Source organism: Pleurodeles waltl, chromosome 4_1, assembly GCF_031143425.1.
Source record: "Pleurodeles waltl isolate 20211129_DDA chromosome 4_1, aPleWal1.hap1.20221129, whole genome shotgun sequence".
Taxonomy (NCBI): domain Eukaryota; kingdom Metazoa; phylum Chordata; class Amphibia; order Caudata; family Salamandridae; genus Pleurodeles; species Pleurodeles waltl.
The window spans coordinates 572,728,241-572,753,736 of NC_090442.1; the positions used below are offsets into that span (position 1 = coordinate 572,728,241).

Consider the following 25,496-nt stretch of genomic DNA (forward strand, 5'->3'; position numbering starts at 1 on the left):
AGTGAATTGTGATTATTACTAAGACTTTCTCACTGTTACTAAAACATTAAATCTTCTGAAATCACTTACCTACCCACTACCGCCATAAAAGGCCCATCATTCTTTGTTTGTTGTCACCTGAATTATGACATTTTCCTAATGTTCTGACTCCTTTACATCCAATTTTTGTTTCTCATTGCGTGGGTTCTTCAGAAGCGGATGCTCTGCTAAAGTGGAAATATAATTGCAATGTGTAATAGGCATATATTTTAATTTAAATGATTTCCAATTATGTTATTAGAACTTTAAAAATGTAATGTCTTCCTTTCCAGGACACATTAATTCTCCAGCCTGCTTGTCCTCATTCTACCTTCTCCTATGATAACTAATTAAATGTATATTCATTTAAATTTCCTTCTGATGTTATGCTCTCCGGTTCCTAAATTATGAATTTATTTCAGCGTGATTGTTTTAATGTTCCAATTAGTTTTGATGCATACGTACAGAGGAGTCTCTTATTAAGTACTTTGTATCCGACATAAAAACGTCGAGTACTTTAGCTTTGGCTTCTAGTTTGTTCTTTGAATATATTGGACACATTCATGTTCTGTGTATGTGTGTAAGTCTCTTGATAGTCTGATGAAGGTCAATAAAGCAAATACCAACCTTATCCCTTTCTGTCCATCACCAGACACTTTAACCCCAGAACAGAGCCTCACATATTGTTAATTACTCCAATGTGGTCTTTTTGTGAGTTTAATGTAAGAGCTTCAGGCATGGTGGCTGCTAGTTAGTGTCTCTACTAAGCACCACTGCAAACAACACAAACTGGCGAAGGGAAAGTATAATAGATGGGGAAGAAGTAGCATTGTGGCAGGTGCTCTATCACCTAACGCCATACCGCTGACTGTAGCAATCCGCAACTGCGGCACAGCGCGTGTGGTGCCCCATGGGTCTACTGCCGCCAGTTGCTTCCCTGTCTGGAAGGAAGGCGGTGGTTCACAAGAGGTGCGTTGGATGACGTGAAGAACTTCAGTCTATCCCCAGGGTTCTAATATCTTATATTTACATGTAGCCGGGGCAGCAGGTGTATAAGCTTTGTATGGTTGCATAAAATTGATGCAAGGAGCACAGCTTTTGGTGTTCTGTGCCCGAGAAAAAAAGAAGGCACTGACCCGACGGTATTAAAATTCTATCATTTGCTGTGAGTTGAATGTCTCGAATCTATTTAGTTTCGAGTTTTGGAACAAAGTTTATCCCAAGTACGATGCATGTATGGACTTCTTGCCCGTGTTTTGCATTGTGTGTAAACTTCTGTGAAAATCAAAAATAAAATTTTCATTATACCACCAACATGTGCAAAATGTATATTGAGTTGCTGATTTTTATCTGTCTCGTTTGAAATCTTTTTATTTTCTGTTATGCCTATTTACGTTGAATGTAGGGCTATTACAGTACAAAATGTACTTACACCTTTTTACTATCATTTAGATTATGTGTAAGTTTCATGTTCTTGCAATGCTAGTCTTAAACTACTTTCTTATCTGCTGTAATATTTTTTTAATGAATCTGCGAAAACAAGAAGCCTATTTTATACTTATTAATGGACCTTCAAACTGGAATCACAATTCTTCTGCTGGGACATAGAAACCAAGTTTGCACTTTGGTCGCTGTTATGCAATCTGTAGTCTTCTTGACTCCTAAAAACTGTGTCAGGTGATTGAACGTAGGGGTGGCTGAAGTGCTACAGCACCTCCTGGTTAAAAAGATTACATGTATGTGTTTGGTTTTTAGGACTCACCTTCAGCTTTCTGTTGCACTATTTATTACCATTATACGTCGAGCAATTTCTGGATCAGGTCATTTTAACCATTGACTAATTTGGTTGTGCCTGTTTGAGCCTTTGGCTTAAGTCACTGTGAATCACGCCAGCCAAAAAGCTACTGCCTACCTGACAGGAAGACATTGGCTGCTTCTCTTTGTTGTCCCACCTGCTGTAGAGTGCTTTCAGCGCACGAGGAACTACCGCCTCACCCTGCTGTAGCCACCTCTAGAGGCCACACAGTCTCGCTCTCCTGCCCCTTCCATTCCCATTCCCTCCCTTCCACTTCACACCCCCTCGCTCATCCAGTTCTCTCTTTCTCTCCCATTCTCATCTTCCGCTCTTTCTCACGCCCGATTTCTCCCCAATGTCCCTGTACCTGCTTATGAAGCAAGGCCGATTGGCTTTGCCTGTGCTTGTTCTTTTTATTTATTCTGTGGCCTTTTCTCGCCGCCTGCCTAAAGGCTGTTGGTTATATTGTATTTCATCTCACGTCCCAGCACTGAAACAACTCTTTGAATGCCTGTATGGTAAGTTTCAGTGAGTGTGCACTGCCGGTCAGTACTGTCTGGCCCTGTAGTGCATCTGCAGTTCCGGGAGTAGGACAGCTTCTGGGTCTGCCCCAGCCGAAGCTGCTCAGCCCTCTGTGCTCTGAAGACCACGCTGCGGCCTGGCCACGCCAGAATCCGTGCACCCCGCGTCAGCAGTCCTTAGCCCATCTCCCGTGATGATGGCAAGGAGCACGGGCTTGGAGTGCACACGGCTGCTCCCTGACAGGGTGAAAGCTGGAGAAGGGTGTAATAGGTGGGGGTAAGGAGAGCACCGTGAGGGGTAGCTAGAGAACGGAGGACAGAGGAGTTAGTGACGCATCATTTCCAGAGCAGTCGCACTCTGACTTCATCACCTCAGAGAGGTGTCAGTGTGAGGATGTTCTACAGTGCATGGCCGCTGAGAACTCACCAGCAACATCGACGTGCCTGTTTGTTTGGAGTTTGATAAAGCGAGTAATAGAGAAATGTATTTTTTGAGCAGCTTACGGCACTAGAGGTTTTGATATGTTATAGACGAAATTGTCATTATTATCAGAGTGGTCTTGGGATCTGTATGTGTGCGGCTGGATTCGACTCACTAGCTATGATTTTGTATTTACCACTTGCCCTACAATCTTTGTGGCACGGGTGTGAGATCCATACACGGCACCTCTGTGGCTGTCTGGGAATGACGAAGTACTACAGGAGTAATATTTTGCCTTTTCCGTATTTACAAACCATTGCTGTCTGTTCACACACCTACTGTAAAGACGCGCGGTGGGCACGCGCGGCCTTGAATAACCACGTGGAGTCAGGGTGGGTTGCACAGCGCCTTTATTTAAACTCTACTCCTCACTCTCGATTTCCCGCCTCCTCCCATCTTTTATACCCTCCCTCCTGTCGTCACGGTGCGATCCATCTCGCACCTCCTACAAGGGGGGTATTTCCCTCTTCCCCACTTCCGTGTCTCTCCTGGTGGTGTTGGCGGGTTCTGGTGTCAACACTACATCCCTCCCCAACAGGGAAGAGAGTAGAACAAACTTTGAAACAGCAATAAAAGAACATACGAAACGTCCACTGTCTCTGTGGTTACTGGCAGGTCTGGATGTCTCTTAGGACCACCGCTTGCTCAAATCTGTCACACGCGAAATCGGCGTATCGCCGCGAGGGACCTGGGTTGTGTCTCAGCATGTATCTCCCTCTGCCGGACCGTCCTGATGTCTGGATTCTTTCCTCGTTCTGGTTAGTTGTCTCTGTTCCTGCTGCTTGGTTTTGTCCCTGTTCCGTTGGTGGGTGATCTGCCTGGGGTTCCAGGTTGTTTCCTGCTCCCTCACATGTTGTCTCAAAACATGTGGGCTCTATATCTGACTCTACTCTTTCATTGGTACTGCTCCTGTCGTTTTCGCTGGGTGTCTTATGAGACAGGCGCTTAAAGAGTGCCACATTACGAGTTACAGTCTCTAACCCTCGCCGAGCTGTCACCATGGTGCCCTTCACGGCGGTCACAGTCCATGGCCGTGTCTCAAAAGGTAGACGGAACTTGCCGCCTGGGTGGCGATCTTTAACCAGGACAGTATCCCCTACTTGCATCATTGTCTTCCGGGCTCTTCGTGTCTGGGAGGCATACGTATTTGTGGTGGTTCTCTTTGCTGCTGATCTGTTTGGTGGTGGTGGTTGCACTGCCCAGGATGGGTGACGCAGGATGGCGCCCATTACTGTCCTGCCGAAACAGAGTTGGCGGGGGTGGCCCCTATGGTGGCATGAGGTGTGACCCTGTACTCTCTCAGGAAGGTGTAAATTACTCTTTCTGGGTTTTCAGCTTCTGCTACCGCAATGCGATGACTTTGTTCAGGGTTTTTACGAATCTCTCCACCGCACTGTTTGCTTGCGGCCACAGGGGTGTGATGCGCCTATGTTTGGTGTTTGTTGATGCTAGAAAGTCTGCCCACTCGTGGCTATTGAACAGAGGGCCATTGTCCGTGCGTATCTCTCAGAAGAACCCGTGAGTGGCCATGAGTTTTTCGAATTTGGGGATGATGGTGTGTGCAGAGGTTGAGTGTACCACCTCCACTTCTGGGTAACGCGAGTAGTCGTCTACCACTATGATCATGTGAGAGCCGTCAGGCAGTCTTCCAAAGTCTGTGCTTACTCTTTGCCATGGTGCCGAAGGTCCTTGCTCTGTTATGACTGGTGCTGGGGGGTCTAGGTTGCTACTGGCTTGACAGACGAGGCACCTTTTGACTGTGTCCTCAACTAACTTGTCCAGACCTGGGAACCATACTTTGTTCCTGAGGCGGGCCTTGGACTTGAAAATTCCTTGGTGTGCCCCGTGTGCGAGGGACACTGTTCTGGCTGTGAGGCTGGAAGGAATCACCAGGCGGAACCCCCTTAATAAACAGCCTTCTTCACTCACCGAGAGTTCCTGGCGTACATTAAATAGTGCATGTAAACAGGCTTGGGCCTGTTGTGTGCAGAACGAGTCTGAGCGTTGGAGCGGCCTCCATTCTCCTGTCCGGGTGGCTGCTATGGCCATTTGTAGGCATTCGTCCTGGTTGGTTGCTGTCACCACTTCGCTGAGTGGTAGGGGCAAAGGTCGTGCTCGCTCTACCACCAACTTCACATATTCTTCAGTTTCCTGGGCTTCTTCCACTTCCTGGGGTGTGGCTGGGCGGGCGTGTCTGGACAGGAAATCCGCCGTTTTTTTTGTTCCCGGTTGGTATTCGAGTGTGAAGTCTTATTCCTGGAGATGTAAGATCCATTTTTCGATTCTTGGCGGTGGTTTAGAGGACGACCCTTTGAACAGGGGCAGTAGAGGCTTGTGGTCAGTCACCACTGAGAACGGCTTGCCGTAGAGGTAGAGATGAAAATGGCGGCACCCCCAGTGGATGGCGATGGCTTCACGTTCAATTTGGGAGTATCTTTGCTCTGTTGGTGTGAGTGTGCGGCTGGCAAAAGTGATGGGGGCCCACTCTCCGCAGTCCTGTTTCTGTGCTAACACCGCACCTAGGCCTGTGGGGCTGACGTCAACAACTAGCTGTGAGCGTTGCTGGGGGTCAAAGAATGCTAGTGTGGTGTCTGGGGAAAGTACGCTTTTAGAGGCTTGAAAAGCGGCCTCTTGCTCTTCACCCCATTCCCACAGTCGGTTTGCCTGTGTGAGTTGTCGTAGGTGTCCTGTGATGTCAGCCAGGTTTTTCATGAACCGCCCGCAGTACGTGACCATGCAGAAAAAGCTTCTGACTCCAGAGACTGTTGTGGGCGCTGGGGCTTCTTGGATATCTTTGACCTTTTGGGGGTCAGGTCCTACCCCGTGCTTTGAGAAACGATATCCGAAAAAGGAGATCTCTTCTTTTAGGAAGTCGCATTTGTCTTTGTGGAGTGTTAGTCCTTGTTTTTGCAACCTGGTGAACACAGCTCGCAGTCTTTTTAGATGAGTTTCGATGTTTGGTGCGTGAACTAGGATGTCGTCGCTCACGTTCAGGACTCCCGGGAGTCCCTGCAGCACTTCTTTAATGATGTGTTGGAAGACTTCTGCTGCGCTTGAGATGCCAAAATTAAGCCTCTTGTACCGCAACAGGCCATTGTGGGTGGAGAAGGTGGTTATGGGCCTTGATTCGGGGTGCAGCATGATCTGGTGGTATCCTGACCAGAGATCCATTTTCGAGAACCAACAGGATCCTGTTAGCTCGCTGAGGATGTCGTCTATCGTTGGGGTCAGGTGTCTTTCTCTTTTTATTGCCAGATTGGGCATGCTCAAGTCAACGCATATCTGGACAGCGTCAGGTTGTTTGGGCTTCTTTGCAACCGCAATCGGGGATACCCGCGGTGTGGGACCCGAGACTCTCTCAATGATTCCTGCTTGTTCCGGCACATGGAGTTCGCGTTCCACTTTGGGGTGAAGGTGAAATGCTACGCGGCGATGTCTGAGTGCTGTGGGGGTGACAGATTCATCTATATGGAGCCATAGTGTGGGCCCTTTCAGGCAACCGATGCCTTTGAACAGAGTCTTGAATTCTTGCGTGAGGTTGCTGAGTGCTTGCACGTGAATGCTAAAGGCGAAATGTACCAGGTCAAAATCTTGGGCTGTTTGGCAACCTAGTAGGAATCCTGCGCCATCCTTGGAGACGTAGATTTTTGTGGCTTTTCCGGTGTCTTCATGGGAGATTTCTGTGGTGAACGCTCCTGCTATCTCTAGAGGGCGGCTGTTTCCGAAAGCAAACACCTGTACGTTAGTGGGTCGTATTGGCGGCAGTTGGTTTGGGTAGATTGCTGTATATGTCCATGGCCATCAGATTTATGGAGGCCCCAGTGTCTACCAGTGCTGATATGGGGGATCCTTGGATCATTACTTGGCATGTGGGTAGGCGTCAGTTCCCAACAGCGTGTATTATGTGGACTGCGTGTGGGTCATTGTCCATATCACTATCTGAGTCTGGGTCCAGCATGGTTTCGACCATTTTGATGGTCTTCTTCGTGTTGGTGGTTGTCGGTTTTGGTGTTGACCTGCAGACTTTCGAGAAATGGTTGGCCTTTCCACATGCGCTGCATGTTTTGCCCCACGCTGGGCAGTTGGTCGGGTGTGGTGCTGGGCCGCCGCACCACTTGCATGGCCTGCCTTTTAGCCTCCCCTTGTAGTTGTCTCCTTTCTGTCGCGATGTGTTGGTTGTCACCGCGTTGGCTGCCTCTTCTTTCATCTGGGTTGCGGGCGCTTGTTCTATGTGCGCCGCTCGAGCCTGTGACAGTTCCTGAGATCATCCTAGTGTGAGGATGTCTTTCATGGGCATGTTTGGTTGCTGCAGGACGCGTTCTCGAAGTTTTGACAACGAACATCCCTGAATGAATTGTGCCCTGATTTCGTCCTCTTCGTCGGGCAGTGTGCAGGTGCTGGCTAGTTCCTTTAGTCTAGCATGGAAAACATCAACGGATTAGTTGGTTATTTGCCGGGCCTGGCGCAGGAGGAACCTCTCGTAGTCCGGGTTTGCATAGGGCTCGAAATGTGCTATGATTGCCCCTTTTAGAGTTTCGTAGGTCCGTGGCCTCGCTTCTGTGACCGACTTGAATATTTTGTGGATGTCTGCTTCCCCGATGTGGAGAAGAAGGGGTCTCCGCCTTTCTGCTTAGACATCCAATGCTTTAAAATGTTTCGAGGCGCTCTACCCAGACTTTCCACCTCGCTGCCTGGGTGGGGGGTGTGCCTGTGACTGTGAAGGGTTCCAGTGGTGATATGCCAGCCATCATGAAGTTAACCCGGTATGGGTGACGAAGTGAGGGTGGGCCTGGTATTTATAGTGGTGTTTCAGTTTATGCTGCCTGTGGTACTATCTTTGACTTTTTTTTTTTTTTTAGTCCTTTCTCCTCCCTTTTCCTTTGAGTCTGTTCTCTTTTTTTTTTTTTTTTTTAATGAAAGAGAGAGAATGAAAAAAATAAAAAAAAAACTCTAAATGTTTTTTTAATTTGTTATCTTGGGAGGCAGCATGTGTGTTCTGTTGCCTTATAGATTGCTTTTCTTTGTTTGCGTGGGAGCGTGGGGTGCTCCTCAGATTCTGCAGCCTTCAGGGTTATTGCTTTGTTTTTTTTTCTTTTGAGTGAACGATATGCAGACCTGTGCAGCGGAGCTCTCGTATAATCTGCGCCAGGGTGTGTCAGGGGATTCCCTCATCTGACACGTGCTGTGCGGGCCCCGGGGATCCTTCTGAGCACGACCGGCGTGGTGTTGCTAAAGCCGCCCTGGAGCACCGAGGTCGAAACTGGAGGCGGGTGCAGGCGCACGCAGAGCCCTGCCCAGCGCGACCTCTGGGTTGAAGCTGGAGGCGGGTGCAGGTGCACGCAGAGCCCTGTCCTGCGCGATCTCTGGTTTAGGTCTCTGGCTGCAGGGATGCGGCTGGAGACGGTGTCGGACGGTTGCTCCTGAGGCCAGGCTGAGATGTAGTCGACTTTCCCGGGCCCTGGAAACGGCTGGCTGATGCCCGGTGTATTGTTTGGTGGCGTCACTACCCTGTGTGGTAGGTCCACCTTCGTCGCCAAATGTAAAGTCACGCGGTGGGCACGCGCGGCCTTGAATAACGACGTGGAGTCAGGGTGGGTTGCACAGCGCCTTTATTTAAACTCTACTCCTCACTCTCGATTTCCTGCCTCCTCCCGTCTTTTATACCCTCCCTCCAGTCGTCACGGAGCGATCCATCTCGCACCTCCTGTGAGGGGGTATTTCCCTCTTCCCCACTTCCGTGTCTCTCCTGGTGGTGTTGGCGGGTTCCGGTGTCAACACTACACCTACTAATAGTGTCAAAAAGACTGTAGCAAGTGTGCAATTCGCGGCGGCGGTGAAAACATGGTGTGGTGGTAAAGGAGACCTGGAAATATGTTTGAAGTAAAAAATAAATTAAAGGGCCAGTGTACATTTCAGCCACTGACAGCTGCCGATTGTCTACACGCACTGCACATTAAATTGTAGGAGTAACAGTTGTGGTGACGAAGAGCACGTGGAAATCTGTGGTTTGTGTGTAATTTCAAAGAAACCTAATGATGGGTGTCTTTGAAATCTACACAGATTTTGTAAGCAAACGTACAATGCTTAAATCCCTGGTTTGAAAGGTATTCTTTGTATATTGGTGGCCTAGTGGGGGCAGGTGACGCTATAGTCAGCTCTCTGCCACTCGCCAGTAAGTCTTCCAGCTCTGTTGCTTTAAGTATTTCTTATGAACCGTGCTGCTCTTCTCTGGGCGTTTAAATTATGCAGAACAACGGCGGCTTCAAAGTTAATGCTCAAACGCCTCGTGGTGAAATACAGGGAGGGTTATAACAGCCAAGTCAGCGCTTTCGATGCACATGGCGCCCTACCCTTTCTCCTTGTCAATCATGCTGAGGACGTTCTCTGGGCACATTATTCCCTTGCATTATTAAGATGCTTGAGAGTCCCTCCTCACCTTCAGTTTACTGCTGTGATCCCAATTTGTTGGTGGGCCTGTGCTCACCAAGGGTTAATGTCTTCCCTCGGGCCTGTCAGTCTATTTATTTATATTAGTATTAAAATGTACTCAGACTGGCAGATTTCTCTGACAATTTATGCCAACAAAATTGACCATGTGTGTCGTTTACTGAGGAATGCCTGATTTACTAATGGTGTTGCATATAGTCATTGTGCAACTGAATCAAAACGAGGCAAGAAACTTTTAAATCAGAGTGGAAATAGAAACTACTCTTTGATGTGAACAACATTAGGAGCAATCCAGTAAGAGGTCAATGTTCTTGTTTCTTTTTCTCTCTTTACAGCGAGAGTTTCTTTGTCAGACTTAACAGAAACGGATTGCCGAAATCTCCGGAGAAGGCGGAAAGATATTGTACCCTCTTTACCGTAAGTGCTCTCTGTGGTCTTTAATGTAGTACTTCACATATGTGTGTAGGGGGGGGCGTATCACTCAGCCAAAACGGGGTCAGTTACCTGAAGTCCGGATATGGCCTCTTTGCTGCGCACGTCAGTATATGTCTTTGTGTTCCAACATTATGTTGAGTTGTATGGGCTATACCTTTAATGCCTTACTCCCTACCTTGGCGTTCACAAGTAGGAAACCGAGTGGGTCAGGTCATAACTATCATCAAGAATCCCTGCATGCCATTAGAAGAAACTAAACATTCTAACGCTTGTTAGTGTGGTCATGGGAACAATGTGTAGGGCCGGCCTGCTGGAATATTGTCTTTCTCCTTTAGAACTTTGGTTTAAACATGTCCTGGGTTGCTGTACTCTGAAAGTTGTTGCAATCTGCAGTATGTACTTGGGCCTGAAAAGATGTTCTTGCTTCTGGTTCATTGAAACCACAGGGGGCAGGCAAGCTTATTAAAATCGCATAGACCAGCCCCATGAAAAGTCTCAAAACCACTTGAATAAATGAAGATGTGTTTTCATTAATCCAGGTATTATTCCTTTAAAATAGGATTTTTAGGGTGGAGCGGAACGTGATTACCTATTACAAAGGTTTATCATTATCACCAGCACTTGTTTGACTTCCTGCTGAATGTGACATCAATTGGCCTTCGGTGTTGTGAATATTGCAGGAGATGAATCTTGTCTAACACGGTTTCTCCAGTGTTTCATTAAGATGGCCCTATTTTCCATTAGCAACCTAAATTAAAAAGAGGCCCGGCCCGCCACACCACCATTTGGTTACTCACTTTCATTGATTAGCATGGGCCCAAATGGTGACTTTGTGACTGCCTTCTGCTGGACATGCTGTGGCCACCTTAATGCATGCATATTCTGTTTTTGTGGAGCCAAAAGAGGGCCTTCCTTCAAAGATTTTTTTTCACAGTGGGAAACACATAATAATTTTGGTTTTCATTTTAGGATTTGGGAAGCAGTGACCTGAGAAAGGACATGTTCATCACTGTACATATAATCCGAATAGGTAGGTATTTTACTCAGGCAGTCAGCTGACTTTCCTCACCTCTGTTGCCTGGCGTGTGCTGCGATTTATTTTTTCATTTTCATTTTTTCAATATTGATATTATTCACTTACAGCGTATTATTGTTTGTTACTGACAACAGCTTACATTCTGAACATGTATTTTCTAATTAAGTGTTGTGCAGTAATTCGAAGGACAATATGATTCAGGTTCTGAATTTGGCCACTAAGAGTAAAGAACACTGCCAGTGAGGCATCATTTCATCTGGTTGGTAAAACCTGTGTATGTATCAAACATTCCGTCAGTGGAGTGCCTGCAGTCCACTTCCACCGACACTTCCACCTAATCGTGTTGATTCAAATTAAGAACACAGGAAGAGTCAGTGGACCTAAGCGAAATGCTGGCATCTTTAACAGATCCCACTTAGCAAAAAAGTATGTATTTTTCTAAAAGGTGGACCTATGAGAAATGTGGTTTCAAGGGTTTGTGAGAATGGTGGGAGAAATTTGGGTGGAGGCTACTAGGAGAATGCAGAATTGTTGACCCAATGCTTTTGTTTAGTATTCAAAACTAAGAACAAAGAACGCGAGGGCCCATGCTGTGCTACTAAAAAGAAATATGTTGTCCCTGCAATCTTGGATGGAATTACTGAAGTGGCAACAACACACCAAAGGACTCAATAGCTTCAATGCCTCAACAATTCTGCCTCAGGAATTCCTCCTAACCATCCACATTCTGTAGGTAAAGAATAACATACACATTCTAACATCTCTGGGCAATGAATTGATCAGCACACAAAAACACACTAAGTGTCAGTTCTAAAAATGCAGAACTGAAGTCTCATCCATCTTCAAAAGAGGGAACTGTTAGATCTTTCAGAGCTTAACGTTGACAAGCCAGTGGAAGAGTACCGAACAGGAACCAGGCCCAAATCAAAGCCAAGCTAACTCTCCAAACAGGAAACTGTTTAGTTTCCTAAGAAAAACCCTCACCCACGGGGTTATCCCTTGGTGGCATGCTTCCCATTCCGCTATGGACAGGATGGATAGATAGAATAATCACGACATTTCAAGCAGAACCACAGTCTAGTGACATCATGTTGCTACGAAAGTATAAAGTAATGAAAATCAGTTTGGTGAGACTGCTTAACTGCTTTACCACACAGTTAAGGAGTTGTTGCACAGTTTTAACTACTTTATTGAGCAATTATTGCCCCATCCAGTTATGCCTTAATTGACCCAAATGTTTTTTGTCAAGATAATTCTACTGGCATCTGTTTTCTTTACCCCCTTTAAAAGTTGGCTTGATATTCCTGTTAGCTTTTTGCATGATTAGCACTATCGATAATTTCTTACATCTTAACTTTTGGCCCCCTTTCCTTATCACCATTCACTAACCTTAACGAGTATATTAGCTGACGTTCGTACACCTCAAAATGTCGCCTTCAAAGCCACTATTACTTGCACATGTCAGTGGTATTTTAGTCCTGAATTAGCGGTGCTAGGTGTTCACTAGAGTTGTCTAAGGTGCTTGGTTTCTGTTGGCCTGGAGGTGCCTCTTGCTTGCGTAAAATAATAAGCTGCAACCAATACTTTCTGCTAAAATGCAGTGGCCCATTGATGGTCACACTGTTTAAGGGTAGCAATTCATGCTGTCTTCTTGTCACATTTCACTTTTGAGTTCTATCTCCGTTGTGTCTTTTGGGTACTTATTTAAGTCTGCATAAAGTCTACATGATATTCAAGACTACAGAAAAAGCAATGAAGTGGCCTTGTTAGTTCTATGTAAACATCAATTTGCCATCCTCTCCACAAAATTCCTTATCTGCTGCTTAGTTTGCAGATGTGAACAAAAAGCTTGTCTCTAGCTGAAACATATCAAAAGTATTATGTTTTTTGCAAACAGGGTTTAGTGCCATTCCCATACACTTTATTAAAGTTCTCTGGTCAACTTCTGCGGTTGATTGCTGTAATTAACCATTTAAGAGGTGACTAGGGTGTCCAGATATTGCAAACATTCCAGTTTGATGCTCTAGGTGAAGGGCTTTTGTCTACAAGAAATACCCCCTCCGCAAACACACACAAACACACCCAAACACACCAGAGACCCCCCTCCCCCTTTGGACGCCCACATACCTCTTCCATCGAGGAAGACATCAAGGAGGGGATGGGTCCTAGCGGTCTTCCCTCACGCCATCACCACGCCAGCAGGACTCTGCCAAGCTGTATTACGGCTTTTAATACGGCAGGCAGAGTCCTGCTGACATGGCGGTGTCGGCGAGGGAACTGAAAAGCACCGCAGACTGGACTGCTGGCTGCTTTCCACCTCACTAATGGTGGAAAGCAGCCAGCATTCATAATATGGAGGTCTTCTGACCACCAGCACTGGTGGTCAGCTGGCTGCAGCGGCTTCGGTGGTCTGTCAAAAAGACCGCTGAAGTCGTAACGAGGGCCCAAGTATGTAAATATAATTCACACAAAGTGGATTTGATGATAAATGTTTGTCAAAATATTTTTTTTATTTTTCTATTATCACAAATGCTTGTTTACATCACAAACTCTGATCTCAAAGTTGCTGTTATTTCAACAGGGTTTTCAGAGATTAAAAGAAACCTGTTGCATCTCTATTCAATGTCCAATATCTATTATCCTAGCGAGGCAGCACAATGAAAATAAAAAATACTGTTAAGTTCCATAGAAGTGTTTGATGAATAAAGGTGCCACATAACTGCAGGCAATTTAATATGCCTTTCCTTCACGCACAATTTATGCAATTTAGTACTCCACTGCTGCATAATTCTGGTAGCAGTGGCAATATTTTAAAATATAATTGATTTTGATTCGTGTCTCCTGTATTACCTGGTGAACTCGGGACATTTGGAAAGCACAGACAATACTGGAACATTTAGGACCGCTTCTAGTATTTTACTTTAACCCTAATCCTCATGTCCATGCGTTTCAGGCTGAACGTGACAGACTAAAAATAGATCCCCTACACAGACATGTGTGCTTATGTGCTCAATTGAGGTATTTTAACCGTGCAAATACCACTTTTTTTCCCTCGGCACACTGGCCTTTTTGGTTCCTCATTCCCACACCTCTCTTATTTTTTTCCGTATAGCAAACCTCCTTTACTTTACCAAGGCTGAAACCAGAATTTGGCCTTTGGCCTTCAAGTAAATGTGAATTGCATTTTCAAGACTGGGTACATAGCCGATGAGAAGACACAAGAAAATAGAGTCGCAGACATAGCACAAAGTTGTGCGTGTTGTGTGTCCTTGTGAGCTGCTGGAAGCTAGAACTCTTAAAACTAAACACCCTCAATATCCCGGTCAAACTATTTAAAATTTGGAATGCCTATAACATTATCCGTTCAGTTAAAAAACATTCATAAAATATTTTCCTAGAAGATAAAGAGGAATGCACACAATAATGGTGCATGGACTGTTTTGGGAAAAGCTAATATTGTACAGAAGCCTTGCCGAAGGCTATTTTCTATACGCTATACATTACAAATGGTATACGTTATCTGGCATTCTTGCATTAGATGCTTAACATTGATGAAAAGAAGCAATTTTTTTATGGGAATATCCCCAGGTGTAAACAATGAACTCTTTCACACTGCGACAAGAGCTTGGAAACATTTACTTAAACTTAGTGTTTTTATATCTATTTTATAATGGCTACTAAATGTTCACCATTTGTGCAGGTAGTCGGGTAGTGTCTGCCACACTCTTGGTGGTGTCTGCTGCCCAGTGTATGAAGAGCCAGTGATTCTTCAGACACTCGCCATTCTAACACTGCCCACCATCCACCACACGGCGTACTAATCACACCCAGCACAAAGCATGCCGGCTGGCTTGCTGCACCCTACTGTGCGTTCTGAACAGTGTCCCACACTGAAGACCATTAAGCACAGGTCCGACAGTGAGTTCTAGTTTTAAAACCCATGAAGAGTATTTCAGGGTACAACCTGCTGTGGACTTCCAAGGGTGAGCCATGTGTGCACACGTATTTCCTACTGGTGTAAATCATTGAAATACGGAGATTCATGAATTACTACAAATCACTTTTTGCAATGTTCATCCCATCCTTTTAAAACTCCCCCTTTCATGGAAGCCGGACCTCTGATATTAGCGGCTGCATCCCACGCTAATGACGTGACCTGGTGAACACATTCCAATAAATAATCACTTTACTTGCAGAGTCAGGTCCTCACCCTCTGCTTCTGCAATGAAAAGCCCTTCATGCCTTGCCCTCAGCACTGACTTGGTGATGGGTGAAGATGGGTTGTAGAAGCCAATTTGGTTAGTTTGAAGCAAAACACTGTTCTGGTAAAATGTTAAAAAAAATGGACACACGGCAAATGGGAATTGAGCATTACATGTGACAAGATGTTCATGGGGGAACCATACATGACTAAATGCTCACAATGACCCAAACTGAACCCTGTATCTTCTGTCCATATCAGTTTACCTGTCTGAGTTTGTTGGGGTGCAGGTGCTCACATTAGGGTGGAAGAAACTAAAAGGCTGCTGTGCGTATACACGACTCTTCTGTTTGTCATTAAGAAGTTCAAGAAAAAAACTTTAAATAAATAAATAAAACAATATACAAAATTGTCTGAATATCAGTGTAATTCCATGAACGTAGCTTAAGAAAAGCAGATGAAACCAGCATTCAACTTGACGAAGGACTGTATTTTGCACAGGTCTCAGTATCTTTGTTTCTCTGAATGTATTCTCATTGTGTTAATTATCTTGCGCAGTCTGCTTGTATCTCTGAAGTGTGTCTGTGTGTTCATAACACGTTAAAGTACAGTACATAATTGGGGTCATGTATTTGACAGGTCGCATGGGAGCCGGAGAAAAGAAGAATGCATCTAATGTTCAATACCGACGCCCATTTGGCTGTGCAGTACTCAGTATTGCTGATTTGCTGTCAGGAGAACCAAAGGATGACATGAGCTTAAAAGTCTACATGTAAGAGCCTCTGTTTCCTTATTCCACATATTTCATTCTGCTACTGGCCTGTGCCCAAAAGTCTTGATGAAGCATAAGTAAAGTGTGCGGACATTCAATATAGAGAGTGGTACAGACCATATGAATTGTGCATGCTTTTGCGTGCCTTGTCCAGCCATCAGTTAGTTTGAGGGTACATATCACAATTTTCTGATGTTGCAAAACACTTTCGGTCATGAATGAAGAGTTTCTCAAATTTTTCACAGATGGCTTGGTTTAAATATGAAAATAGCTCGTTCCTTTTTAATTGTGTACCCATTTTAAATGGTAATTTTCCAAGAAATAAATCCTAAATTGAAGATATCTTTAGGCCTGCACAATCCAATTAAATAAGAACTGCTGGATAACACGACAAAAACAGTATGAAATGACCAATAAGGAACAGCCCGGCACCCTTCCATGTGCCGTACTAGAAACTCGGTGGTCTCACCAAAATACCGGAGCAATGAATGGCTGTCCCTGTCTTGAAGGAAACCACAGGAAAAGGTGCACACAATTTGAAAGGAGGTGGTGTATCTGAGAAAAGGCGGACCAGTTGAATGGAGGCAGTTAACCCTGGCAGGGGGATCATTAGATGATAAAAAGGGTATACCTAGGACTGATTGACCTTTGGAAAGTAACACAAAACAGCTCCTCAGTATATTCATGGCACTGACCCAGCCAGCGTTCCTAGAAGGAAAGATGTTCTATCACAATGAGAGGTATTTTTCTATAATGATGCCGTACGAATTCCCTGATTTAACCATTCCCATGACAGCAGCTAGGGTTCCCGTCTTTGTTCTAACACTAGATCATGAGCTGGCCATCAGAGACCTGTTAATCGCTGTTGATGAATCCACGCCCTGTCTCAGGAAATGAGTGGTTCTGCTAGTGCTGTGTTGAATTGAATGCTGGCCACTCAATTGCCCTGAGGGAGAATAGTAATCTAGAGTTACCATATAGCAGTCCCTCCAACCCCTCATCTGAAATCCTGAACGGATATTAACAACTTTAGACCCATTGTAAATCTGACTGTTTTGGTCAAGCCATAAGATGTGTTTTTGATAGGAATGTTGTCCAGCCCTCAATATCAATAATCGATGCTTGACTTTGAAATGGAGAACAGTGGTGCATCAACAGATAATAAAGAGGGTGTGTTGAGGTCATTAGAAGGCTGTTCTGTAAAGTCTTTTAAAGGTTATTATTCACTATCACAAGCTAAATGTGACCAACTGGAATGATTGCTCCTTGTCCCAATAGCACAGTCCAAAAACCCTATGAAGAGGTAGAATATTTAGGGTCTGTTTCTTAAAAATAAGCAGTCTTATGATACCATTTGGGTAATAAAGAAAAATTGCCAATAAATAGTGCATTATTTGTCTGACTATACACAGTCATCAGAAGGAATCTAATAGCTGATAGATATGAAACAGGATATCACAGCAAAATTGTGAGCCCTTGAAAAGGAGGAGTCAACCAATTTATTTACTGAGTACAATGAGCCAGTCATGGTATGTTGACTCTCGGGGAGTAACTTGTTCCAATACACGCATTCTGCGCACAATTCTCATTAATAGCTAATTGCAACTTAACGTTTTGTTGGAAAGATGTGACACAATCCTTAGAAGCTTAATCACCTAAGAAGTCCTGTAAAAGGCACAAACAATACGACCTCTCTGTGTCTAAGTACATGCGGTGAGGTAAGGGCAATCTTTTCCAAATGCAAAACAGTGATGATTATGCTGGCAAAAGCAAAAACAATGTTTCGAAAAGCTCAGAACAAACAAATGATTATTGTTATGCTCATTCTGTGGTCGTTTGAAAGGAAGTAGGAAGAGTGATGCTGTGTGTCATATTGAATTGGGTGTAAACCGGTAAAAGTTTGTACTGCTGGATCTCGGTTTGGGCAGGATCATGCCTTATGAAGCATGCAAGCTTGACTCCTTGCCATGGCCATCAGTCTCTAAGATAGGTTGAGAGATAGTCAGAGACCTCAGTGTCCGTGATGCTATTGTCTACCCTGGACACTCAAATGCCAAAGCAGAGAACCCACTCCTGCACGCCCACATGCTGAATGCTATTGGTGGGAATGAGGCAAATGAGCAAACTTGAGAAAGGTCTATCTGTCATCGTGACTTATGCCAAACAAACAAGCAAACAAGGTGGAACGTGGATTCGTGGCGTGTGTGCAGTTAGACCCATGGCATGATAACAATAACACCGTATATTGCAAACAGAATTGGAAGCCACTGTGGGGTCACGAGACATGAGAAGAAATGTAAGAGCTTGGAAGGAACTCAGTCCGGGCAGGTTCCCTCAGAGATGGAAAATAAAGAATAAGCATCTTGGGGCTTTCTGAGGGGTAGGAGTGCAACTTCCCTCTATATTTTGCTTTATTTCTAATTTGATAAAATTAGACTCTCAGGCACCATTTGACGTTCAAAACATTAATTGCGTTATAATACAAAACAAAGTAGAAATCTGGCAGAAAGTGTGTCTTTTATTTGGGAGGGAGTGGCGCTAACAACAGAGGTTTGTTGGGTCACAACAGAGTTCACCAAGAAACTCTGATTTACCTCAGTTGCTATGACACGATTAGAGGCAGTTCTCTAGAAAAATGTGTTTTAAGGTCAGGAAGTATCGAAAAACATTCATTAACAACAGAACCCAATAAAATTCCCACACCAAAGTAGACAAAATCAAGAATAACCGGATAGGCGAAAATAACACAAACATGGTTAATAAGAGTGTAAGGAACCATAGATCAGGATGTTTAAAGTTTTATGTCAAAAGTTTGCAACTGTTAGTATTTCACCAGAAATGGCTACAAGAGTCTTGCTCTTGCACCAAGAAGGAACACAAGAAAGGTTAACAGCAAACTGTCCTGCCTAACAGAGGCTTGAATGTCAGGGACAGAGTCAGTAATTCTCCATGCTGGTACATTCCAATACTTTGTCTTCCTGGCATTCCTCCGTGGGACTCCAGTCACAGCTACAATGGTGAGACAGATCTCTCTGCCATTGCTTGCTTCTGCCGTCAAGAGTACCAACTTGTTGAAAATGCTGGAAACATCTCTCTTGGTGTTTTCTACAGCTCTCAAGTGTTAAGGGCAGGCAACAAGGCTCCAAGCCTCTCTCTAGCTGCTCCTGCATAGAGTCCCTGGAGTCCTTTCCAAAAAGGGCAGCTAGGTCTCCCACACAGAATAGAGCTCTTTTCCTCTGTTTTATGCCCATGGGACACCGATCAGGTGGCCAGTCAGACGACCCTTACAGAGAAGTTCCAAACCCTGGGTGCAAGCAGAGATTAAAATCCTTCAGGCCCCCTTGCACTTAAGACAGAATTCATTTTCTGTCAACTGTTTCTACCAGTTCCAGGGACTTTCTGAGGAGTTGAGAATAAGGTGCCCTTTTTAGGGTCGAATGCACAAGTGCTCCGTCCCTGTTGTAATCTTTCTTTGGGCTTGTAACCACGCCCATGTTACGCCTGTCACTTTCATTTATTTGTGGGCTTGCCTTTTAAAATCCGCTTGCTTTCATTAGTGAGAGGCATGCATATGTCATGCCTTTTGCGGTGCTTAGCCCTTCTCGCACGCACCGGCCAACTACTGAAAACTTACGAGGCTCAATGTTGTCAGCCTGGTTTCTGCACTGCTTTATCTTTTTATTTTCCACGCAGCGCGATTGCGCTGGGTTTTACATAGTGTGATCGCACTAGTTTCTTTGTTTTCAATCTCAGCGCGATCACGCTGCGTTTTACATAACAGGATTGCTCTTGTACTTTTTTCAATTCGTGTAGCAAGAACAGTCTGGTTAGGATTTTACAAAGCTAATAGCTCTAACTCAAGCAAATGCGAGACCCGTTGCATTGCAAATGCTTGTTATCCTTTCCACTAGCCCATGATTGGAGAATTACTTCGGCCCAGTTTTGGCACAGTTCCCACCAAAACCCAGCCCTCTGTTTCAGCACATCCTGTTTCACCTAACCTTCTAAGAGGGCCTCATTTGGAAAGGGTGAAGTTAGGCTCTCCCCACATGAAAAATGAGTCCTCATCCAACTCCACCTCTTGTGAGGGGGTGAAAAGGAACAACCATCTCCTGTTTGTGATCTGGGAAGAGCTTACAGTCCTACAGGGAAAAAGATAAATGTCTTAGAGCTTTCTCTTGATAAAGATCTTCGATTACGTTCTTGGGATCATCATGTGAAAAATGAAGGCTGTAAATATTGTGAGTTTTAGCACTGTCTGCTTGCCTCCAGAAGTGGATGTATTTTCCTCTGGTAGGCCAGCATTTCACCACTATTTCTAATACTGTTTATAGCAACTGGAAGAAAGGGAGGTCAGGAGACCTGGCTGATTCTGTTTGTCTTTCTGGCATCTCAAAATGTGTTTTTTAAAAGTTATTTTTCCACTGCACGTATCAAACATCTACTTCAATAGTGAATTCGATTTTTGACAAAATGTGAAAGATATGTTTCAAGTGATTTTTCTCTTATTTTCCCAGTTGAAATTATAAAAATAGATTTCTATTCAGAATTAGGCTTTCCCAAAGGAAACTGAAACACCATTGAGGTATACTTTTCATTCATATTTGACTTATTCCAATCTTATACAGCAAGCATCAAACTATATGTGCCGGCCGGGTACACCTAGTGGTTATCTAGGTACCGTGTTCATTTGTAAAAGCAGACGCACCAGGGCCCAGAGCTTCCTCAGAAATGGGCTATTGATTGTGAGTGTGCCCAATACCGAGGCTGCTTAGTCTTCGTTCCAACTCATGCCCATTTAATCTACCACTGGACACTCGCTGCCCCTTTTTCTGACTCTTGCAGGCTCTTACTTCCCCTTTTGTTACTTTTTTCTATCTTTTTTTCCTTCCTTCTTTTCCCCATGAGTGATCATCACATCGTTGCTCTAATGAAACTGAAAAGGAGAGATAAGTTCTGGTTTCAAAAATATGTACCAGTGGGTCCCACCTGCAATCATCAGCTTAAATTAAGCACAGCCTAGCTACTGTATAAAAGTACATTTTCTACATGACAGCTCTGACAAGTGCTACTGTTTTAAACTGTAGCCAGCCAGGATACAGTGGTGTTCCTTAGTGCCATACTTTTTTGGTAATATGGGTAAGGGGTAAATAAACCCTGCAGCCCACATATGAGATGTAACATTCACAGTGCATTACTTTCACCAGTGTACCTTGGGCTTCTGTAAAGCTAAAAACGAATTGGTTGTAACCAATTTTACCTTTTTTTAGGGTCGAGCCTGCGTTGCATGCGCTCGCGCATGCGTTTAGCAGGGAGACTCTTTTGTATTTAGAAAAGGGCTCGGAGCCCTGTCAACCTCACGTCAGTGTTTTTTATTGGTTGGTGGGCTTCCCTAATAAAATCTGCTTGCTTTCATTAGTCGAAGGCACTCATATGTCATGCCTTTTCCGGTGGCTAGCCCTCCTCCAGCGCAGCGACCAAGTACAGAAAACATGCGAGGCTCGCTGTTTTCCATCGTGCTCGTGGACTTTTTTTTCTCTAATTTACGAGCCCGATCTCGCTTGGCAGAAGTCGAGCGCTTTACATACTTGATTTCACTTTTTCGGGTTATGTACATAAATGCACTTTTGCCGGATAGGTGAAAAGTCGGGTTAGGAGTTTACAACACGATCAGCTCTAACATGAGCAAACGCGAGACCCAATGCATTGTAAATGCTTGTTGGATAGTGGGAGGGGATAGGGGGAGAAGGAGAGAGCAAGTACCCCATGACCGCACTGGAACAGCACGCAGAGTCGTAATGCCAACATGAACCAGTCCATAGAAAGGCGGAAATTTAGGGATCTGATGCAAAAAATGCGCTAATCCTATGCTTAAAAACTCTGCTTGAGAAACAGACATTTGAGGTGAGCAGATTCAGAATGTAGGTAGTGTTGTAGGGTATTCCATATAAAGGAGTTGCTCTCCGCCAAAACTTTGGGAAATACCCAGAGTTCTCTGTTTCTTTTTATGTGCATGTGCACACACACAGACATACACACACACCCAACACCCGATAACATACCTATATTCCGGAGGACCGGCCATTAACTGTAATGAAGTGTGTATTTACTATTCTAATTCCACACACACTTTGATAGTAGGGAAGGTTATAAAGCAGACCTAGGCAAATGTATCTGCACTTTTACTTTTTTGATGCATTTGCTTGAAACTACCAAAAAACACTACGGGGACCTGACCTCAAGAGGATAGTGTTTGCCTGGGCCCGACAGGGTTTACCCATGCTATGAGGACCGATCTGGTCCTCACAGCGTGGATATATATATCCCTGGTCCCTTTCTCAGGGCCACCAAACAGCTGCCGATCCTCGCTAAGCGGGTGCCTCCTTCTGTGAGAGTGGGCTCATGTTACAGTGCTTTAAAACATCCTTTCAGAAAAACAACGGCCACCCCCAGGGGTGCTTGTCAAAATGTATTTAATGTTCCAACTACTTACACAGACGCGTTTCGGCTCTCTGCATTATGCAATGCTAATTATTTACACACATACACCTCTCCTTACAAAGCCTGTGCTCATTTATAGAAAACCATCTTACTATAACCACCCAACTGGCAACCATCTAAAAAAATGTGTGATTACTGCCAAAATCAATACAATGTAACATCATATAAAAATAAATCTGGGCTGTTACTGATAGTTTCAAAACAACCTTTACAACAAATCTCATGATTCATCAAATTAAATAATAACTACTTTGTTTCTTGCCACTTGACGCAAAGAATGAAAATATATATATCACAATTTTATAAAATTGTAACCAAAATAGTACAACATTAATGCCATAATCAATTATATTTATGATTAAAATAAATATTGCTTGGTTGAATTGGCTTCCTATAAGTCAGAACAGTCAGAGCCCCTGCAGCCAACTCCACGTCGCACACAACCCTCAGCTGTGCATGGTGGGAGGTTGGCAGTAGGGCCTGGCCTGTGACCAGCCCCATAAATGCTGCCAACCTGGGAGATGGACATGCATCCTCCCTCCCCAGTTTGATTTTGACCCCAGGGACCCCATCCCCATAGACCGCCACCTTTGATAAAGGGAGGAGCATGTGCCCCCCCCCCCGGGCCGTATTTAACCCCAGAGACCCGATCCCCCCAGGCCCATTGTGCTATTCATGGAGTAGGGGGTTACGCAACCCCCCTCCCTGGGCCAGTTTCAGCCCCAGGGACCTCATCTCTCATCTCTCTCCTCTATTGTAAATGAGGAGGAGGGCTACAGCTCACGTCCCTAGGCCAATTTCTGGCTGCAGGGCCCCATCTCCTGGCCATACTATGAAGGGGACACGCAGCCCCTTCCCCCTCGGCCAATATTGGCCCTGGGAACCCCATCCCCTGGGCCTGAGCAGTAAAGGGTGGGTGCCCTGGAGCCCACCCATGACACCCACTTCTTCTTTGTTGAGGGTCACGGGGGCCCAGTGCCCCTTGCGGCCTCAGCCAGCTCCCTAACTCCAACAGCAGATGGAGTTGCTCCTGCCCGCAGGGCGCAGGAAAATGTGCTTCTCCCTGCGGGCAGGAGCAATTATTTCACCTGTTTCCCTGCCTACTTCAGTGAGGGTGGGGTAACAGATGAAAAGTCTGCTTGCAGTGGAGAAGTATGCTTCCACCTGCCATGTGGGAGCAGACTTAGGGCCTCATTTTGGGTTTGGCAGGTGGTGAAGGCCACCTGCCATACTCCTTCGCACAGAAAACCGCCACTCCAGTTTTCTGCCCGCTGGCCCTAATATGAGTTTTCCGCTGAGCCAGTGAGCGGAAACAGTGTTTCTGCCCGCTGGCCCAGCAGAATACTCACCATAATATTGACGCCAGGTCGTAATCGATCGGGTGGCAGTGTTGCAGTGCGTTGGGTGCAGCAGCACCCGTCGCACTTTTCACGGTTCGTAATTCAGTCAGTAAAAAGCATGACAGGGCTGTCCATGGGGTCCCTGCACTGCCCATGCCAAGTGCATGGGCAGTGCAGGGGCCCCCAACACCCCCTTTCCGCCAGCCTTTGCATGGCAGTGGGACCGCCATGCAAAAGCTGGCAAGCAGTGCTGCTCTGGCGGCTTGAGACTGCTGGCACCGGCAGGTCATCGGAAACCTGGTGGTGCCGGCAGGCAGACCATGTCGGACCACCACTGTCGGCAGGGGTCCGAGTGCCACCGTGAGTCGTAATGAGGCCCTTTGTGTCGGCTGTCGCTTGGCAGGAACTTTGAAATTGCTTTCACACCAGTGCAGGCAGGGAAACCGCTATGTCCCAGGATTGGGCACCCGGGGACATAGCTGGAGCCGACCCTGGGGGATAGGGTGCCCAGGGCCATTAATGGCTTTGGGAGGGTGGGGGGCCTCCCATTTATTTGCAAGGCCGGGTCCCTGGGTTTGGTGATCCTGGGGCTGAAATCAGCCCAGGAAGGGTGGGCAGGAGGCTGTATGGCTCCACTGCTATTTTTCATGGCCGGACCCCGCAGGTGTTGGTCCCAGGTGCCAAATTGTGCCTGGGGGGTTGGTCACATGCCCCCTTCCCTTCATTGTACAGCTGGGCCCCAGATAGTGTCGGTCCCTGGGGCTGTAATCAGCCCATTATGGGAGCCGTGTGCCTCCTTCCCAATATAAAAAAAAGGCTGGGCTTATGGGGAAGAGGTTTCCTGAGACTGGAATCAGCCCAGAGGGGGGTGGGGCACATGGCCCCTCTTCCCTTGTAAATGTTGTCCGTGCCCCAGGAGTGGGCAGGTGGCCCTGGAGAGGGGGGCTGCACGCGCCCTGCCATTATATATTAATGAATCCCCCCCCCAGCCCTGTCCGAGGGACCTGGCCCACTCTGGGCGATCTTCTAAAAAACCAGTGCGGGAAAAGCCTGGATCTGCGAGAACTTTTTTTTTTCTTTTCTTATCTATATTTTTGCCCCCCGATGCAAAAAAAAAAAAAACAACATAAGAGGGCAGGGTAAGAATACCCTGACCCCCGTAGGCCTAGTGGTGGCTTGGCAGTTTGAAGGGTCAAGACTGATTTGCATATGGCTAAGTCCAAACTGGAGGGGCGTGGTGAGCAAAAACAAATGATGGATTCTGGCCCAGATGTCTGACTGAGGGCGAATACTTGACATTGTTCAACATTCTGTCTATTATCTGTTCTTTTTGCAAATTAGTTATGGGAATCTCTTAATAATTTGGTGTTATTTTGCAAATAGTAATCATGATTCCTTTTAGAATGATTGTGCCATCTTCCCATCCCTTCCTACAGAAAACAGTATGGTAGACTGCAGGCCATTCACTAGCTCACTTTTCTCTTTTGGATGTTGCCTTATTTTGTTCTCTTTATATATCAGAGATATCACATTTTTGGGACTGTGATATCTTTACAAATCTAACAGTTTTAGTGTTAATTTTTCAAAAATGTCCAGGGGTTACCATGACTTCTACTAGGTGACACAATGTAGTGGTATTGCAAATCAAAAACCTACTTCTCCAAATTATTTTACATTTTTTAAACTTGAGAAGTTGCAAGTAGTGTCCAACCTGATGACAGTGGCACCTGTTAGCTAGAAATATGTAATTTTGCTTTACTGCATATATTGCCACAACATTTTCAGCCCGCTTCTGCCATATGTAATATACCAAAGTCAATACTTCAGCTATATTCTGCAGGCGATATATTTGCAGATGTGGACCAACTGCACTAGCCCATAATATAAGATTTAGTACTTGCGCCTATTACTTTGTGTTCACTACAGGCACCTAAGCAACCCCAGCTCAC

The 25,496-nt window shown here is 45.4% G+C and overlaps 1 protein-coding gene across 2 annotated transcripts in view; it reads left to right on the forward strand.

Annotated features, from left to right (window-relative positions):
- Positions 1-25,496, forward strand: part of DOCK4 (dedicator of cytokinesis 4) — a 1,300,588-nt gene that overhangs the window by 498,269 nt on the left and 776,823 nt on the right. For both annotated transcript variants that reach the window (XM_069228963.1, XM_069228964.1), the window contains exons 9-11: positions 9,598-9,679; positions 10,667-10,727; positions 15,574-15,706. In XM_069228963.1, coding sequence (XP_069085064.1) covers positions 9,598-9,679; positions 10,667-10,727; positions 15,574-15,706 — 276 coding nt within the window. The remainder of the gene's footprint in view (positions 1-9,597; positions 9,680-10,666; positions 10,728-15,573; positions 15,707-25,496) is intronic.